We start from the raw sequence: 20,502 nt of genomic DNA, 5'->3' as shown, positions 1-20,502 counted from the left end.
GGAATCGAGGTATTCGGATTGATAAGCGTATTTGTTAATCGGAGTCATTTAAATCATTCGCGGACCACTGCGTTCGAAAGGATCAAACACCGTACATTGATTCGGATACATATTCGTATGTATACGTCTGCATGTACGCGCGTCACGATCACATGACTCAGGATACATAGCCAGCCGCCGGATTTAATAAAATTTCCACGGTTCATCGAATTTCACTTACGGGGAGCGAAATTATAACTCGCGAATAAGTTGTGCCACGTTGCGCAACCAATGCAGTTTTGCGTAACAATGAAACAATCGAGACTTTTGTTCTTTCACTTTCGTTTTACCTTGTTCGACTATCTCGAGTCAAGAAATAATACTAATTCATTCATTCATTTGTTAGTTTTTAATAATTATAATTCATTCATTCATCTTTTTATTTTCTAATAATAATAATTCGTTAATTTTTTATTTTTTAATTGTAATGATTTTTTTCTTCTTCTTTGTCCCATTATCTGGATAAAGATTTCTTTCTTGAAACTCACCCTGACCTCGCTTCCGGTGAAACTCGGTTCCGCAGGACCTTCATCACTTGCCGTCTGAACTTCAAATACCACGCACCACTATACTTCTGTCTGCCATTTTTTCCCGATCCACTGTTCGAGTTTCTGTTCTCCGCAATGCCATCGGCGTTGCGTTTCACGCTTTCGTATTTCGGTAACACTGGATTTCCTTCGGCAATTATTCGCTTGGTAACCTTTTTTCTAGAGCGAACGCTGCTCATCACGGAATAATCAGGCTCCTCGTCCGTCATGATCGAGATCCGCTTGTTCTTCAGTAAGTATACTTCGCTGCGGACCACCGAGCTTCGGCGATTTTGCAAATTCGGCAAATGCCGAAGACTTGAGCGTCTTGAGAGCTTTCTTCGTCGACGCCTCAACTTCACCAGGTCGGTCAGCATCGTTGATGCAAATGAAAAATAGTTTGTCAACAAATTAAGAATACTCTCTTCAAGTCACTCAATTTTTATTACACTGCACATTTTTCTCCGTTCACATTTCCATTTATGAAAATAGTAATTATAGTGCGATTTGTTCTGTCAGTTTTCACTATTCTTTGTTCTCTCACTTAAGATTTTCATTTGTGAAACTTGTGATTTTTTCCCTCAGTTATCATTCAAGATTTTCATTTGCGGGAGCGTTAATTGCGATGATATCTTGGAAAGTATTATTTCAGAAATATGTTTTTAAATTTCTTTCGGTTTCTTTGATTCTAGTTTTTTTTTAATTCTTTTAAACTTCTTTTTAATCGCGGTGTAATGAAAGAGTTTTGGATTTTAACTTTTCTTGTGGCTCATCTTGCGTATAAAGCCTCCTGATATGGAAGTGATGAAGACGTTATGTTAACACTGTTATCACCCGAATTTTATATTTCGTTTGCCGACTGTGTCAGCGCACAATCTGCCCCGTGCGTACCGCGTGCAAGAAAGAGTGGAACTAAACAGTCACTATAGTAAATATCCACCGAGCGGGAACACCGAAGGAGCATACAACAGGAGTAGGGGCATTGGGCATTTGTCTAACACTAACACAACGTGATTTCAGCCCCGATGTCATTAAAGTCACCCACGATTAAAAGTTATAATTAGACTGTGGGTCCTTTTGCTTTTAAAACATCTGGGAATTTAAAAAAGCACAAAACATATTCATAAAAATAAAAATTATGCTCCTTCTAGAAGAAATATCCTAGCCGACACAATCGATTTTCTCCCCCACTTTTCTAATTTTTATACTTTTAATGAATAGTCCAAGATAATAAAAGCAGCAGAATTTTTGTTTTTAAAGTGACAACAATTAAAAAGCACCAGTTCGATAAATGTCCAGTTCAATAAACTTCAACTTTGCTGAATTAAAATTTGAATTTAATACATTTTTGCAAGCCAAATAGCCATAACTTTTGAAACACCCAGTACAAACCGCTAGCTAAACGTGATTCCCAAAGAATGATAAACACATTTTCTATCCGGGAATTTTATATTTGAAATTGTTTTCGCGTTTCATGTTAATTGCCATAATCCAAGATCACTCTAATCAACCGACAGGTTTCCATTAACCATTAAAATCACTGTTGCATCAGAATAAATCATTCTACGGGTACGAAGTCACGATGTTCTTCAGCGAACGTTGATAATAGTACGGCTTGCATAGTTAGAACCATTGTGCATTTAATTATCACCTATTTTCTGTGTCTGGAGAAAAATGCATCAGGTTCTCGAGTTGAGGAACGATCGAGAAGTCGGTAAATCTTCGATAACAAGACTACGATCATTGGTAGATAAATCGTTAGTTTATGACCAGAGGCGGATTGTTTGCCTCTATAACGAAAACAGAACAATGAGAAAATAGAATATAAAGAAAACAATGAAAGTATAAAATTTATAAATACCATTGTATTTATCATATATAATAATTGTATGGTACTGCACCACGATAAAAATTTATATAAATCATTTTAGGAGGGGAAATACATTTATATCGAACGACTCGAATGGACTCAAAGAACCGCCATTAGCGAAACCAACGACGCCATATTGTTCGGAACGGGAACGCGATCGAGTCTCTCAAACTGACAAAATAATCGCCAGAACCAAAGTAAAAAACAATAAAAATACTTACATCGCTCTGACTCCCACGCGAACCATCTTGGGAACCGTTTTCGGCAAAGTGTCCTTATACTCGCCGAGCCTAGTTTTCGGTGCATGATAGGCATGTTTGCGTTTGGAAGTCATCCAACCGAGCATGCTGCGCTTCTAGGATAATTTCCACGGGGTTCTGTGAAAATTATTGCGGCCTGCGGGCTGGTCACTCGATTGACATCAGAGGAATGCGAGTACACTGTTTCAAAATGCACTGTTTCAAGATCCGAGGAACCTTATTCGACCGCGAAACAATGTCCAACAGCGCGGAGATCCAAGTGTCCAGCACGAGCGATATGAATTATTGGCACGTAAGTGGAGCGAGAACAATGTTACACGTAACACAGCGTTCAGCTTTGGCAAACAAGAGTCGTCGCTTATGGAACAATTGCGCAGGAAATATCGCCCGAAGCCGTTTTTACCTTAATATACACGCAGAGAGAGAGAGAGAGAGAGAGAGAGAGAGAGGGTTTGGTGAACGCGCGTTGCATTCAAGTGCATACCGGGCTTAACGCCGTCAGACGCGTCGTTCAATGATGTCTGGCTACAACGATTAGCTTGCTGTGCGTACAGCATGTGATCGATAATTTGGTGGTAAACGGCTATTATGAGTAAATAGTTAATGTGTAGTTGTAATTGGGTATGTAAAGTGAGATAGACGCTCTGGAATGATGTTATCGCATACGGCGCACTTAATAATTAAATGCCTCGGATTTTCGTCAAGTGTCGAATACCTTCCGCGCAACAGCATTTGCGGCACAAAGGAATTACCTGATCGGCTCAAAAAATATTACGAAAGTCAAAGGGAACTGTCTAAAATATGTATAAAAATCTCACTGCTCAACCCTTCTACTTTCCACGGAAATAATCGTATACAAGATCCTGTGTTCGTCTTCCAATAATTTTTATTTGACAACTCGGTTCAATAAATTGTGTTTTACTCACAGTTTTGTACAATTCGAATACGTTCATTGAAGTTTGAAAGTGCATACTTAGAAACAGAAAATGGGCGAATTTTTTAAGCAAGCGAGGGTTGAATTAATTTTAAAAATTCGTGTTTATTTAGTATACAGTCTTTACTCGATATATGTCCCGAATATCTAGCCGATAAAAGTCCACGGGTATACCTCGTGAAGGGCCCCGAGGAATGCAACCATAACTCAGCTCGGGTATGTCTCCTGGACGATACACGACACTGGCCAGACCCGTGTTTTGGACATGTATCGATTAGACACTGTACAAGCCTCTCAGTAATTTCTTTTTACTTCAAATACCAGCGAAAGTGAGTTCACTGTCAGCTGAAGATGTCGGAGGGATAAGAAAAATTAATTATTTTATATCATAAAATTGTATTTGATCAGTATTTTCATATTTTAAGCGAAAGAACTAAATTATACACAATTGTAGAAAAGTTGAAGATTTTAGAACAGCGACAATGGCTAATTTTTCACGTGATAAATATGTGAGGAATAAGATCACTTTAATGCCATAAAATAATGAGATCCTCTGTATTTCAAACAGGAGCAAAAGTGATTACGTGCATCAGCTTTAAGGACCCCGTTCCAGTGGATCGTCGAAGAGTGTGTGATGCAATAAAATGGATAAACATGTTCGGAGGAGATAGTAGCGAATAGTGAAGAACCGACATAATTAAATTATTCTGCAGCGTGCTTAAAGGGTCTTATTCGCAGCTGCAAATCAGATTTAAACATCGTTTGCCCGTATACCGCATTAACGTAAGGAACTGGCTCTCCGTTGTTGTGTCCTTTTGATCTTTCACTCGAAAAATCCTCATTTTCCTACTCATCAAGCGTTCACTGTTTCGTGCGTTCCGAGATTCCACCTCCTTCGTCTCCGTTCTCCCGGTCACCACCCCCGCACTTTCCTACCCCGCCGACAAGGGATTTTTATTACCGCTTCTCTTATTAGATGGAGGCTGAACTTCCCCTTTCATCTTTCAACAAATTTCACCTCTACGGCGCTCCCGTTATTGAGTCCGCCGCCATCGACAATGTAACTAGCCTTTCGAAATTTTAATTAACAATGAAAGCTCTACTCCTTCCCGGGCAATCCTTTACGCACTGGAAAATAGGTTAGAAGTATTTATTGCAGATGGTTAATATGGAATTTGGAATCATGTGAAATGTGTTCTCATTGTTAAAATGCTCTTTCACGAAGTGACTTCTAAAATTTAAACTACCCTCTTTGAGAAAGGAATTTCCAATTGATACACACAAAATTTTTATTTCGCATAAAGATCCGCAGTAACACGTTATCTCAATTGTACTATACAATTTAGGAATTTTCCTTTCTGTATTTGGTCCAAGAATAAACATTTGTTCAAGAGAAATATGAAAATAGTTAAAAGAGAAATCTATGAAAATGGGGTTTGAGATGAATATTGCCCGAAGGTCACAAAATTCTAAAACCCACCCCGAAAAACCACCCTGGCTCCGACGCGGTGATCTCCCTTGAATCCTATTTAACGGTCGAACGATGCTCCCGTTCGCCAATTAACAAACAATCGGCCGAAGTTACGTACCCTGGTGCACCCTGTTAGAGATTCCGTGGCGAGTCCATCAGCGTTTCCTCGCGGCCAGGTCGCCGTCCGGAAGATCTCAATCAATCCACCTTGAATTTCGCAAGAAGACGCGTTTGTCGGCGCGCCCTGCGAAACGCAAGGGGATGCGGCAGGAGGAGAACGTTCGCGGGGGTGGATTGAGACGTGCGGCGGGGTGTGGCCGCACCCCGGGATTAACCCCGCTGACAGCCAATCATATTCGCAGTAACCCCACCCTAGGCTCCCCGGCAGGTAGAGGTGGCTGAAACTGTCGTCCGCCGCCTCCCTCTTCAGCAACCCCCACCGCTAATTGCCCCAGCTTTAATATCGCATGTGGAATGAGAGAACTGGAACTATACTTGGGGGATGGTGAGGCGGGACGGTGGCGAGGGGTCGAGGGGGTGGGGTTGGAAAGGGGTTGTTGGAAAAGAGGGGGCTGATAAGGGAGCAGAATGCGCCGGAGAAACCGGGAACGGAGGCCGGCGTGTCCGTTTTGTGTGCGTTCCTCTCGGTGACGTCTACATCGACACCCGAGTCCTCAGGGTTGTGTGCGGGCGCATATTTGCGGATTTTACGCGGCCTCCGTGCGCAGCTCACGGTAATATCCAATTTTCGAGGCAATTTGCGAGAGGTTCGTTTGCTTTATTAATGATCCCGCGATTATCGAGGAGCCGATAGTGGCGCGCTGTTACGGTCTCGCGTAACAGAGATTGATCGACGGCCGACGGAGTCAATTTGCGTCATCGTTGGATGACGCCGCGAGTGCAGACGCAGTACACCAAGATGTGGCCATTTTGTATGCTCGCCCCCTCTCCCAGATTCTTTAAATCTAGGCTTCGGTCTCCTTCAACTCGTGGTTTAGAGAAATTGATAAAAAGGAGACGGCTTGGATGATGATGGTCAAGCATTGAAATTTTTGGAAATTATTTTGCGATAGATAAAATACGAGAGAAATTGTTCGCATGGAATGCAAACGTCTTATCGAGTAAATGTCGGAAAATAATAATTTTCTTGAACTCCATAGGTTTGTAAGTCCTATAAGTGCATAATGATACTGAGCCTTTTCTTCATGAGAATCTCATAAGCATAATGGTAACTGTTTCATCTTATTGTTCGTCATGTATTGCGGTTTATAGGGACTATCATTTACCAAGGTCACGGTTACATCACAATGATCGTAGGCCAAGTACCATTCACCACCCTCACCTGCACCATCTATCCATATCAATGCTCCACTAAATCACCCTTTTTTCTGAGGGGTTAACTCTGTCCCACAATATTTTTTAAAAGTCCTAGAACTCTTTTGGTGGCCCCAAAATTTTCTTGACAGGTTCTACAATATCTGCGCAAGTTCTACAATTTTTTCTGATGCTCTCTGAACTCTTTTGTATGCTCTACAATTTTTTTAGTGGGTTCTAAACCCTTTCCACAAGTCCTGCAATTTTTTTATTTTTTAGCAACACTTGCATTTGTTCATAAGCCTCACAATTTTTCTACACTTTGCATATCTTCAATGATGTTAATAGAATAAAAATCAGGAACCTGTTTCTTCCAAAATAAGTACTCGAAACCGTACCTCTATTTTTCAAGTAAAATATAAACATGAATTTCTACTTAAAATCGCCAGATCTTTTAAACAACGAGCAGCTTATTTTCCGTTTAGTGACCGTGTTACTCGTTTTATTCACACACGAAGTTCGAGGAGAGGCTCGCACACAGGCGACAAAGGAGGAAAAGCATCCCCTAATTCCCGTAACCCCATTCCACCCTGTTCGCACTACATTCAGAGCTGGTAATTATTAGCTTTCGACTGGAAGAAGCTCCTTGCCCGGCGGACTCGCAGCATTGAATGAGATTAGCGACAAATGTTTAAATTAAACGGCAGACGGAACGACGAGTCGGCGGGTGGGGGATGGGGGAAGGGGGTTGGAAAGAATTTCTATTGAAGCTACCGATACCCACCCTCTTCGGGCCTGGCCAAATGACTTGCGACTCACCCTTATTACGGCCGGAAATTTATCACGGAAATTTCGGAGAGTATTTTACCCGGATAATTGCTCCGCTTTATAAGAGGCGCGCTTACGAGCCAATATAGAAGGCAAAGACGACGATCCCGGGGCCGAGAGCTTATGTTAGTTCGCTTCGGCGAATTTCCAGCCGCCAATCCCCCTATCCTGGACCACCTTTAATTAGTCCGTGGGCGTTAAAAATGAATACACTTGGCTGGACGGTTAATTTCATTTTGTTTTTCATTATGAAAATCGTGTGTATTCCTACCTTGTACTCTCTGTCTTTAAGTAGCATGCTACATCGGTACATTTATCGGTAACGTATATAATACATGTTGTATCGAGACCAGTGCTCAAGATTTCATAAAAATGATTTTTATTTCGATTTCAGACCTACGAACTTCAACAAATTTTAAATCCATAAAAATATTGTAGGACGCTTAGAAAAATTTCTGAGGTTGTCACAAAAACTGTAAAGCCTGCGAAAAAATTTTACGGCCCATGAACAATTATAGGACTTATGAAAAAATTCTGAGATCGTCGAAAAAATTGAAGGGGATGAGGAAAAGCTTTAGAACTTGCTATAACAGTTGTAGGGCTTGCAAAAGAGGCTTAGGGCCAATGATAAAAATTGTAGTCCTTAGAGAAAAGTTTTTAAGGACGTCAGAAAAATTGTACGATTGGAGGCTCGAGAAAAATATGTAATTAGAAAAATGGAACACGAAAATTTTGATTATTTGTACAGTGAGATTATAAATGTGGTTTTTCAATTTCTATTGGGTTAGAGGATTTTGTCTCTGGTCGTATTGATTGAAATCTAAGTTACGTTGTACGTAAATGAGTTTCGAGGGATGATGTACGAGCAATGGCCGTTCGCGGTTGAAGAATGGAGGCGGACGCCATTAAAAATTCAATTTCGTGTTTAATTTTACGACAGCTTTTGAACCCGCGCGGAGAACTTAGCAGCCCGTGAAATATACGATGTAATTACGCGGATCTATTGTTCGGCCTTGTAAAATATCTAAGGCGACGCCGAAGTAAATTTGGGATTTATAGTGCAATCTCAACTTCATAATGGCCTCGCATATATTGCAATTAATGTCTCGAATGTCTACAAACAAAACGGACACCAGAGCCACCTTGAATTTCCCTGGTTGGAAACGAAAAAGTGGAACGAGAAATTTCACGAGTGTTCGACGAGTGCTTGTAATTATGATGTATGATAGGTGGGGGTAAGAAGCGACGTAAGACGATGACGAAGGGGGAAAAGTCAACACGACGTAAAACCTTGACGTAATTAAGCTGTTGCCCTTGAGCTTAAGCTTCTTAGAGGTTTTCCGAGGTAGTGAAATTCCCGCATACCCGTCAACGTCTAATGAGGGGATTGCGGATGAAGTTTCAGGCCGGAGAGGGGCAATTAGGCAAACCGTATTTGCTCGACGTCTGAGACACGTGTACAAAGTAGCTCTGTTCAATGTCTTCGGGTAAATGATCTTGTCGCTACTAACAGTGGACAGGAGTAATTTAATTCATTTACAAGGTTTGCGAATTAATTCGTAGCCCCTTCTTCGTATTTTTAAAATTCATTCTCCCCTTCAAAATAATCTCCATCACTATATACATACAGTTACTCAATCGGGCTAATAGTGGATAGAGGAATTTAATTTATTTACAATACGTTAGCAACTGTTTGTAAACATTTTTGCACTCACTTACTATTCTCCAAGTTAACGGTAATTGGTGTCAAACTAGAGTCAATTAAAAATGTATAGGTAACCGTTAGGGGTAGCTTGATCATTTACATTTACCCCACAACTTTCTCTCCATAATTGTATTTGTTCTTAACACTTCATGCACTGGAAGCCTATTACTTTAATAAGATTTCCAATAATTGTACCAAAATAAAAATATTAGGTTGCTGGGGGTGAGTTGTTGTTTAAAATTGAAGTTAACCATGGGCTGTAAACTTTAAAACAGTATACAATAATCGCCGGTAAACAATGTGTTAAACACAACAGTAAAAATCCAGAGTCGTTTAATTGACTACAAATCGCAATTATAATCTTGCGTCAGATAAACACGAACTTCCCTTTCACGCATGCTTGACAAGAAATAAAATCCTAAAGCGCACAGAGAGCATACAAAAATATAAAATTTGCTAAACTTGTTTCACCTATTCCAATTTTACAGCTTCGAACTACGTACCAAGAATAGTTCATCGAATTTTTACATTTCTAGAAAAAAAAAACTTCAATCCAGCATAACCTAAAAACATTGGATTTTGTCAACATTTTGAGGAAACGCAGCGGCGCGGAGCTGATACGCCGGGAATCATCTTGTCCAAGTGAATCCATCAGCGGCGCCAGTCTCAATCCGTCGCCGGCCGGTCGGCAAGAAAGATCACCGGGACAAAATTAAACGACCTCATCATCATTAGACGGTCCACCTAATTACCGGGCACGTCTAAGACGCGGATGACATCGTCGCAAGGAAGACACTATTCCTGGTAGCGTCTTCGTCGTTCGCGGGTGTACACTGGGTACCACGGCACACTACCTTAGCCGTGAGACTGTCGTGGATGTTGGCGGAGGGTGGTGAAGGGTGGGACGGTGGTGAGTTGGTCTACACGGGAAAGCTTATTAATGGGGGTAGTTGGAGGGGGTTTCGGGAAGAGGACGGAGAGGAAGAACCGAGACCGGGTCTTGAGAGCTGGATCGCGGCTGGATGGTTTGGGGGGGGGGGTGGAGGGTTGAAAAAAGTAACAGACTCCCCGCAAATAACCCCCACGTTGCCGACGGTTCGGTGGGCGTGTCCCGGCGTTCCGGGGGGTGATGGCAGACGTCGGCCAATCGGATCGCTCGGATCCCGCGGCGGGCTCGGGGCTTCCTTCGTCGAACGAAAAAATATTGACCGGCGGCGAGGGGGTATTCTGCGGTCCATTTGGGGGTTGCGGAGGTGAAACGCAACGCTGTAGTGATTGTTAGGAGAGTGGTGAAACGGCTGGCAAGCCTGGGATGGCCTGCGCGGGGGTGGCTGAGCGGGGGCGGAGAGGGTGCACACCGCCGGGTGAATACCCCCCTCGTCACGTACGGGATCATTAGCCGGATATCCTTAGTCCTGCTGGCCAACCCTCTCTGATAGCGGTGATCCTCGTGCCTGACATCATTATCCTGGGATGCTGTGCAGCGCCAGCGCGGTTCCGCCATCCTTCCGAGCTGCCCTCATCATCGTTCCCGTTCGGTTCTTCGGGTTTTTCCCGTTCTCGCGGACGCTTTGAGAACGACGCAAACCGTCGAGCACCGAGCTACCCCTGTTCTACCCCATCAGTAGAGTGATATCTGTGCGACGATGACGTTTTGTGCCCGGGGTGTGCAGTGATCGGAGGACCTACTCCCGGTTCTTTTCGCGCCCGAGGACCGACGCACGATGTCTAGTCATACTCCGGAATAGATAGACCGAATATCGACGCGATATAGTGAGCCCTCGAGAACCACCGCTCGGTTAGGCGACTATGGAGGCCAGCGATCCGACGGGACGCCTCACCGTGGAAGATCTGTCCGACTGCAGGAGCGAGTCCAGCCATTCCGAGTCGCAGCTAAGAGCCTTCCAGGACTACGAGAGGGTGAAAGAGTTGAACCTGTCAGTAGACAAGTCGAAAGAGGACCCCTCGGAGCCGAAGGACTTCCATCTGGAACCCGCGAGGATCCACTTCGAGGACTTCGAGAACGCCGCGAGGAACCTGCCGATGACCCTGAACAAAGGCAAGGATTTCGGGTACATTGCCAGCGGTCTGAACGAGATGGCCTATCCGCTGGACAGAGCCAACGAGAACGAAGAATCCTTGGACACCTCCGGCCTCTGCAGGTCTAAAAACCCGACGGCCAAGGACCTCCTCTTCAACATTCGCGAGGGACGACAGAAGAGTTCGCATGCCGCGTTGACGCTCGACAGGTACGGCAAGGATTTGAATTTCGCGGTCTCCGAGAAGGACATCAAGGACTTCGGATTGCTGAAGAATTATAGCCTCGATCGGATGAAGGAGTTCAATCTGTCGCTCGACAGGATGAGGGACAGTCACATCGGGAATTTCGCGCTGGAGAGACTCCGCGGCGGTGCTGGATTGCTGGAGAGCCAGCCGATGCTCGAGCACAATGAGTATAAGAATATTCAAGCACAGCCGAGGAGCCAGAACATCGAGGCCATCGCGCTGGAGAGGATGAGACGATCGCATTTGTTGGGAACCGATCTGACAGCACAGAACCTGTCCTCGCAGCTGTCACATCCGCACTCCATCACGCAGATGCAGCACTCGCAGCAACAACAGCAACAACAGGCCAAGTCGTTCACCATCGATGCTATCCTCGGGCTGAGGAACAACCCCAGGGAGAAGCGGGGACAACAGCAACAGTACAAGAAGCACCAAGGTAGTTTTAAACTGTCTTCATCTTTTCTTTCGGTGGTTTTCTGTTCTTTTCGTTTCGGCATAAGTTTTGTGCATTTTTAATTTTAACCCTTTGCGCTCGAGTGGCGACTCTGAAGCGCCATTAAAAATTTTAGTGGCGTTATTTCGAAGAAATTACAAAAAATATTACAGAATGTTTGTTACATTAGAAAATTTGTATTCAATAGATCACTGAACACTTAAATATTATATGTGGAAATCGAATCAGTTCCGTGTGAATGAAATGTAGATATTCTAAGACGGAAGAAGAATTTAGTTTTAGAATTGAAATAGCGGCGAGTGCAAAGGGTTAGTTTAACTTGAGGAAGTATAGAACAGTTGGAATGTTAGAATTAGGTTCTGTTGCATTGTTCCAAACTTGGTAAAATCGTTGGGAGAACGCATTTTTTATTGAATATATGGTTCTTGTAATTGGTTTTTATTTTGCGTAATGATCCGCAGTCTGGTTATTACTTTTACGAACATGGCGATGTGTATTGAAAATGCAAGTACTAGTAAATTGTTTTTCTTTATCTTTCTAGTAATCGAAACTTTCATGATTGAATATTTAATTTTTTTAAGCGTAAATATTAGAACTGTAGATGATTTAGTTCGATCGTTGAAATGGCCACTAATATGATCAGATGTTAGAGGATAGATACAATTGTATTGTTTCGCATACAAATTGTAGAATAGTTTTTTGGTTTCGAGAAATTTTATATTGAAGTTTGCAAACTTCAGACGAGATTTGAGACGAAACAAATGTCTGTTCGTTCTTGCACAGTCCGGCGAAAATTTTTGTATCGATTTTATACCCATAGTTCGACAATTTTCTGTTCTTAACAGAAATTAGAAGTGATCGTAAACGCAAATCCTTTAGTAATCGTACAACCAGTTTTCCAGCGTCTTGTGCAACGACATTGTAATTGTAAGTTATCAGAAAGATTATAGTTAATTGCGTCCCGACGGTTTTATAACCTTTACAATTTCCTCTGTTTTAATATTCAATCTTCTTTTACACCTTCCAGTCTGAATAGACGTTAAGAATTCCTGAAATTCACTCGAAACCGAACGATTCCGAATAACTACAAATAATTGTATTCATTAGCTGGAGTTTAATGCACAAAGTTTCGGTAATCGAGGACTAGTTAATGAAAACGTGATTTCAAAGCGTTTCCAAACTTTCGAACAGCCCGATTGAAATGTCAATATTGGTTTCTACTAACTTAATATATTCAGTTCCTGGTTGTTCAATCGAAATTGTTAACGCATTAAAGAAATCGTGTTCGTCAAAAATTCTTGAACACCTAATCGTGGATGTATACTCACGCAAATCGCATTTTCCTTATTTAATATTTTTAACACAAGAACACATGAAAATTGTATGCAATTTGTTTATCTGAAATAACAAAATTCAATTGACTGTAATTATGCTTCTGGCTGTAATCGACACTGAAAATTTATAAAATGGCACAGCACACTAAATACGAAGTTACTGTTTCTAAAATTATTTTTGTCTTTAAGAGCCTACAACAATTAGAAAAAAAAATATTTTTGCATCATTGTGTTACCGACGATACTCGAACCCGGAATTTCAAAGAATTAAGAAACTTTGGGAATGTGTAACGCGTATATAGGTATATTTAACATTCATTTTAAGGGGGTGAAATCAATTGTTGAAAATTCGACTAGTTTTCGATTTTTTTCTAATTGTATAAAGAAGTGATCAATGTTCCAGGCGATACTCCTCATTAAAAGGAACCATTTTTGTCTCGAAACTTTACACTACACATCCCAAAATTTCATAATCCCTGAAAATTCCTTGCTAGTAAAATTGCTCTCACTAATCTTTTCCAGTTTTATTGCTGGAATAATTAAGCAATTTGCAAACCCTGCATTTACACTGGATTACTAACCCTTAAGTGGCACGGTGTTTCCTCAGGTTGCGAAGTATCGCACTAGGACCTTCCCAAAATTTTGTATTAACATTTTCAGTCACCTTTGAGCATATAATTCAATCTTAAATCCAAATACTTCAAAGAAATGGAAGAAACTTGACATTTGCAATTATCGTACAATACCGTAGCAAAAAATGGGGTCACGAGAGAGAGCCCCAGTATATACCAATTAACAAAATGGCCACTACCATTTCATAGACTAGAGGCAATATCAGCGATCGAATTGCAGGCCAGGAAGGCAGCACGAAGAACGGCGGTTCGAGCTCCTGTTCGAGCAGCGGTGGGAAGCTGAAGAGGGTGCGGACGATCTTCACGGCGGAGCAGCTGGAACGGCTGGAAGGCGAGTTCGCGCGGCAACAGTACATGGTCGGCCCGGAAAGACTATACCTGGCGCACGCACTCAGGCTGACCGAGGCCCAGGTGAAGGTCTGGTTCCAGAATCGTCGCATCAAGTGGCGGAAACACCATCACGAGCAGCAGAGCCAACGGGTTCACGAGTTCCAGCGCACGCTGAACTCGTCGCTGGAGCACGAGGACAGCAACGAGGCCGACAAATGGTGAAAAGACTCCGTGACCCTCGATCAAGAACCGTCACCTCGATCCCTAGCCCCTTCCTCGGTGTCGCCGCCATTTTTCCACCCCTGGGACGAGCGATCGCGGATTAGGTTAATCGCGGACAGGTTCGGAGACGTCCTCCAAGGACTTTCTCGGGGACGAAGACGCTCGAACGACTTCGAACGCGTCCGGACGCTATCGTTTCTCGTTCGATTCTGTTTGCATGTTTTCGCGAGCTCTCTTCTTTGGTTGATCTCGAAGAGTGTCGCGGAGGAGGCAGTTTTGTAGATCTTGATCGGGGATCTCGAGAATCGGACACGGTTGGGGGACGTTCGCCTAGGAAATCTGACTAGTATAATCGAGACAGAGCACTGATGATTCAGGTTTTAAAGAGGATTAAGTGAGCTAAGGACTCTGGCTAAAGTCTTGACCGTATTCTCGCGGTAGCAGGAGTTATGTCTTCGGTGCTGCACGGACAGTTCGAGGAAGTAATGTGACGGTAAAAGGGTGCGCGTTAGGGACACCGTGGACATGTAAATTCTTGTCGATCAGGTGCAAAAGTGGACATTTGTCGAACGTTCGACGAAGAAATCGCAATAATGAAGCCAGCGGACAGTCACAAGCACAAGACCACGTCCCAGTCGTTCTCTGACTCCAGGAATTTGCCTGATTCGTGCAGGGGTTATCAGCAGAAGAGTGTTCAGTGTCCTTCGTTTAACAGAAGCGGCAGGTAGGCAGATGGTTAACGAGACCAGCTCTTTTTCTATCAATTTTCCGAGTAATCGATGGAGCACGGGGAATAGAGAGTTGTGAAAATATTCTTAAGGAGCCCGGAAGCGGTGGCGAGCTACTATTCATCCTCGACGTCTTACAAACCTACGAAAGGGTACGGTTGCGCGAAACCGATCAAGTGCGTGCAGCCTCACAGTGCCGAGGTATCGCACCACGGTTTGCAGGCTGCTCACTTGAAGCTCGACAGAAGCAAGCATTATCCTCCCAATGCCGTGGCGAAGAGCAAGATCCGCTACGAGGACGAGCTGGCCAACGAGAAATTCAAATACGTTGATGACCTCGAGAACCTGACGGAGGATAACAGGGACGAGGATGCGGAAGAGGAAGGTACAAACCGTCAGATAAAAATTAAGTCGAGTTTGCCAGTGTATATGTCGCGAACGCTTAGACCGTAAAAGTCCCGGAACTATCCCCATTGCCGCGGGGTGTACCCAACAAGCTCGAGAGACCTTGGTCCCCGAGGAGTGTAAGGATCAAGGTTACATGTCCCGTAACTAGACCCCGGTTTTGGACATTTATCGAGTAAACACTGTACAGTAAATTCTCGATATATGTCAACAACGCCTCTCGAGCTTCGTGACCGCGCACGGGGTATACCTCGCGGTAGTGGGGATCATTCCGCGACGTTTATCGTCCAGGCCTTGGCGACATATACGGAGAAATCACTGTACTTGTTTTGTTCGATGTTCCTCCGATCGACATTTTCTCGAGCGTCCTTGTAATAAAAATAGATGTAGAAACATTGCGGAATACACAATCAGAGAATACTGAAATGTTACAAGATAGGAGTGAAAAATTAAATGGAATGACAAGAGTTCAGATAAAAATTCACTCGTGCTTTGTAGTGATAAAAATATATACAAAATGGTAGGTAGACTGTGAAAGGTTAGTTAATCGAAGTTAATCCGACAGAAGATGATCACGGGGACGCAGATGAATTCCTAAACAAGGAGTACGACGAGCACGAGGCCGACGACGAGATAGAGGAGGAATCTGACCCATCTCCGCAGACTCATCGAGCACAGAGAGCCTGTAAGAAAGAGGTGGATCCGAGGCAGCAACGGTGGAAAGCCGTCGACCAGGATCCACGAAGGCTGCGCTGCCAGCAACGTGTCTTGGCTGTGGGCCAAGGTCATTCGCAAAACCCAAGGTCCCTAAAATTTTATGGCTTAAATTTATGGTTTAACTTATTGGTTTTACGACGAGATTCTGATAACTTGAGATTCAATCTTATGACAGTTCTGTAAAAGTTCTGTGAAAACGTTGAAAAACTCAAGGGTCAAGTACGTTGCAGTTGCTAAGACAATTAAAAAACTGACTGAAATAAAAAAGTTCTGAGACTGCTCTAAAATTCTACGTTTGTGCAAACATCCGCAGTTTATTTGCAACTTACAAACTCCTACTGTAAAGTATCTCATGCTGAGGTCCAGTAAAGTCATCTAATAGTTGTCTAGGGGTAAAATATGATTTGCTAGAACATTATGCATTTAAAGATTTCGATTTTTAGAAAAGTTGTCAGTCTATGTATCGGAGCGATAACTTGAGGGATTCAGAGGCGGTTAATTAGAGACCCTACCGGTAATTAGGTACTACTACCACGAGCACGAGGTTCCCGAGCCCTTATCAGAAGAAGACTTCGTCCCAACGTCAATGAAAAATGTAATGAGACGGCCCATGGACTACCATCAATGGTCACCGTCGAGATGCGAGGCGAATCGATACCACCCACCATCGTCACATGTCCAGAGTCGCCGGACCCGTACCAAACCGGATGTGGGCCAGTTTCTCGAGGCGGAACTTGGCAAAATAAGAAAGTGCCATCGTTGCGGTAACCTGTCGAGCAGAAACTCCATGTCGCCTTTGAGAAACAGCTGCAGATTCAACGATCGCGCGAGCTTTCCTACCAAGGGACCAATCGGTACTTCTATTACAATTAACCTTTGACCTTCGCAACTCTGCACTGGAATTCTACAGTCCAAAAATTTCACTTGTCTTCCACACTCAAATTCTGCGATCCCAACGTTTTACAAACTCTCTGCGCTCAACTTTGCACCGTCTCAAAAGGTTACAATACCTCTGCACTTAAAATTGCACAGTCTCAAAATTCTACAAACCCACTGCACTAAAATTTGCACAGTCTCAAAAGGTTACAAACCCTTTCCACTTAAATTTGCACAGTCTCAATATTTTACAAACCCTCTGTGCTCAAATTTGTACAGTCTCAAAAGGTTACAAACTCTCTGCACTCAAATTTGCACAGTCTCAAAATGTTACCAACCCTTTCCACTTAAATATGCACAGTCTCAATATTTTACAAACCTTCTGTGGTCAAATTTGCACAGTCTCAAAAGGTTACAAACCCTCTGCACTCAAATTTGCACAGTCTTAAAAGGTTACGAACCCTTTGCACTCATATTTGCACAGTCTCAAAAAGTTACAAACCCTCTGCACTCAAATATGCACAGTCTTAAAAGGTTACGAAGCCTTTGCACTCAAATTTGCACAGTCTTAAAAAGTTACGAACCCTTTGCACTCATATTTGCACAGTCTCAAAAAGTTACAAACCCTCTGCACTCAAATTTGCACAGTCTTAAAAGGTTACGAACCCTTTGCACTCAAATTTGCACAGTCTCAAAAAGTTACAAACCCTCTGCACTCAAATTTGCACAGTCTTAAAAGGTTACAAACCCTCTGCACTCAAATTTGCACAGTCGTAAAAGGTTACGAACCCTTTGCACTCAAATTTGCACAGTCTCAAAATGTTACGAACCCTCTGCACTCAAATTTGCACAGCCTCAAAAGGTTGCAAACCCTCTGCACTAAAATTTGCACAGTCTCTAACTTTTACAAACCCTCAGCACTTAAATTTGCACAGTCTCAAAATATTACAAACTCTCTCCACTCAAATGCTACAATCCATATAATCAAATGCTACAATTCTAAAAAGTTTTGCAACCAATTTACACTGAACTTTAATACCAAATGTACTAAAGCCAGATTTAGCACCGGACTAAAATTGTTCAAGTTACGGTCAATTAGTTTAAAACGATGTTCGGATGACACCGTCCACTCAGAATTGCACTGGGGACGTTCGAGGGTTACGCCAATTACGGATTGAACCGATGTCAGCCCTTAATTGAACCCCTAATTTTTAAGGTGACGAGCCAGAGAGCCGCGACCAGCTGTTCTGCGGCAATTGCATCCTGAGGCACAGCCCCGAGGGCATCAACGTCATCAGCGACGTCCCGCCCGTGCAGTACACAACAAAATCGTATAAATCCCGTGACACGAAGTCCCCGAAGATCTACCAAATGCCAGAATCAGACCGGCTGGATCACCTGGCAAGCGATTATTCGCGAACTTCCGCGAGATATCATCGAAAGCCCATGGACCACGAGAAGATGAAACGTTCGCTGCACGATTCGTACGTGCCGCCGCACCTGTTGTCCCGATACGAGGACTAGTTCGCCTACCTAATCGAAGCAAGAACCCGAGGGAACGAGTCGAGCAATCGTAGAAGAGAGACCTGAGAGAGACTGTGATGTGAAAGAACTGGAAAATCGCCGCGCTATTTTCGGGATCCTCGAGTTGTTTCTGGACTCGTACAAGTATTTTCGTATGCAAACGTTCGTTGTCCCTCGTTCGAGCACTGTCCCCATGGTGTGTACGTTCTCAGTGTGGTCGGAAAAAATCGTAGCACATCACCCCGTTTATTGTAATTTATCGCGAACGGCGACGGGGCGCGGGAATCAACCGTAGAATGTACCGCAAGAATAGTTATAAACTGCAGTGTTTACTCTATACATGTCCCAAATGCCTAGCCGATAAAAATCCCAGAACTATCCTCACTCCCGAGGGGCCGTGAACCGTGGCTTTTCTAGGTTCGGCGTGGATCAAAGAATAGTATCTCCTCGCCGATATATGTCCCTGGCTGGACCCGTGTTTTGGACATGCATCGTGTAAACACCGTGTTATTCGATCGTTCGATTAAGCATTTTAATCCAACACCCAACCCCCATCGTCCAGCACTGCTCCCGTCACTCGTTGTGTAATATATATTTTTGTAACTGTCCTTCGAGCCGTGTAGGTGTTGCCCAGGATCTTGTGAGAGCACTAGTAGCACCAGTTGTACATATAGGCGAAGCTAACCGACTAGAGTTCAATGTGTCCTCCGCTTTTACGTCTTTGGTGTATGGTGGTCTTCGCTGCGAGCACCGTTCCCCTCAGCACCGGCGCACAAAATCAATTGTATATACGTGACAAACCACGACGCTGTGTTTTTTCTTTACGCGTACACGTACGCGTACATGTTACCGAAAGAATAAATCCCTCGAATCTGTACTTGGACGGCTGTCCTTTATTCCTGACCCCTTCCACCATTTTCTTTTCACAGAATTTTTCCGCTCTTGCGGTGACAGAAGTCATTTTCACACCGTTCTCTTTCGACTTTTTTTTAAGGTCACGCCAGGTACAAACATAAACTATTCAATGACCAATTTTCACTTGAATTTAGGATTTTTTAAAAGTAGTTTTAATTTACTGTCTGAATATTATTTATTATCGAAATTTCGATTCCTTAAAGTCATTTCATTTCAATCGGATATACTTTTGATTTAAATCTCGATTCTTTAAGATCTTATTTAAAATGGCATAACGTCTGGGAAATAATACTTGTGGTGAATTGTACCGGTTGAAAACATTTTTATTTTACACTTCCATCTTCTTGGAGCACATGTAGTTCCCTTAAAAAGTTCATGCAATAATTTAGACGCTTTCCGACAAAGATTAACAAAAAATTTAACTAAGATAATATAATATTGATAATGCGTATGTATATGATTATTATTATTAGCGACATTTAAGCAATTCGTGAACAATTTTTTGAAGAACAGCACATCAGATGAACACTTTCAGCGAGTTTCTTTATTCGAACGATAGAATCTTAATTACAGATAAAGATTTAACTTTTTTCCAGCGTCGGGAAGAATGGGAACAAAAGTCGACGATGATAAGGCAACAATTAAGCTCGAGAGAGAATCTTTCCGGCGAAGCTTTTTTTCCCGCTAATAATCGGCAGTAATTAATTAGCGCTGTGTCTCACGGTCTTTCTGGGATTTTATTCGTTCCTGCGCGGTGGGGGGTGGCTTTTTGCCGGGCCACAAAGGCGAAGGATCTCGCCGCAGCTTTTGTTTAAATATTAATAACGTGCTAAGGCTCGGTCGCTCTTTCGTGGTGCCGGCAGGGCGCGCTTTGTTCAATTAAACTTAATATCTTTATTATATCTGAACGTCGGAGAGGCAGGTATTATTTGTTGCGGGGGAAGTTTGAAGAGGAGGGTTGCTCGGAGCCGAAACCGTGGCCGACGCTGTACAGGGAGTCGTGAGAATCCATTAGATCGGCGAACGTCTTCTTTCAATTGTTCTTCGATCAGTTTATTTAATCGCTTGTCAATAATTCATATACTCAATTTATCTCGATCTCGATGGTATTGAATCATCCCCCAAAAATAA

At 43.0% G+C, this 20,502-nt stretch overlaps 3 protein-coding genes across 6 annotated transcripts in view; 2 read left to right on the top strand and 1 right to left on the bottom strand.

Moving 5' to 3' along the window:
• Stac (C2 and C2B_Munc13-like domain-containing protein staccato) overlaps positions 1–2,797 on the bottom strand; it is a 39,018-nt gene extending 36,221 nt beyond the window's left edge. For 2 of the 4 annotated variants that reach the window (XM_076788556.1, XM_076788557.1), the window contains exon 1: positions 528–1,035. In XM_076788556.1, the coding sequence (XP_076644671.1) occupies positions 528–943 (416 nt within the window). In that variant the 5' untranslated portion in view covers positions 944–1,035. Of the gene's footprint in view, positions 1–527; positions 1,038–2,657 lie in introns of those variants that run through there. The other 2 variants (XM_076788558.1, XM_076788555.1) reach the window with 2 other exon arrangements.
• Positions 2,798–10,569: 7,772 nt separating this feature from the next.
• Positions 10,570–15,043, top strand: LOC143354658 (uncharacterized). The gene is made up of 2 exons (XM_076788914.1): positions 10,570–11,670; positions 13,875–15,043. The coding sequence occupies exons 1-2, from the start codon at positions 10,758–10,760 to the stop codon at positions 14,204–14,206; spliced, it is 1,245 nt and encodes a 414-aa protein (XP_076645029.1). The 5' UTR covers positions 10,570–10,757; the 3' UTR covers positions 14,207–15,043.
• Positions 14,800–18,810, top strand: LOC143354695 (uncharacterized). Its single transcript, XM_076788959.1, has 5 exons — positions 14,800–14,930; positions 15,027–15,319; positions 15,905–16,142; positions 16,579–16,910; positions 18,149–18,810. The coding sequence occupies exons 1-5, from the start codon at positions 14,800–14,802 to the stop codon at positions 18,454–18,456; spliced, it is 1,302 nt and encodes a 433-aa protein (XP_076645074.1). The 3' UTR covers positions 18,457–18,810.
• The last annotated feature ends 1,692 nt before the right edge of the window (positions 18,811–20,502 follow it).

The sequence above is a fragment of the Halictus rubicundus genome, chromosome 5 (assembly GCF_050948215.1).
Source record: "Halictus rubicundus isolate RS-2024b chromosome 5, iyHalRubi1_principal, whole genome shotgun sequence".
Classification (NCBI taxonomy): domain Eukaryota; kingdom Metazoa; phylum Arthropoda; class Insecta; order Hymenoptera; family Halictidae; genus Halictus; species Halictus rubicundus.
The sequence above is the reverse complement of the archived record's forward strand: the minus strand, read 5'-3'. Positions and strand labels throughout refer to the sequence as shown.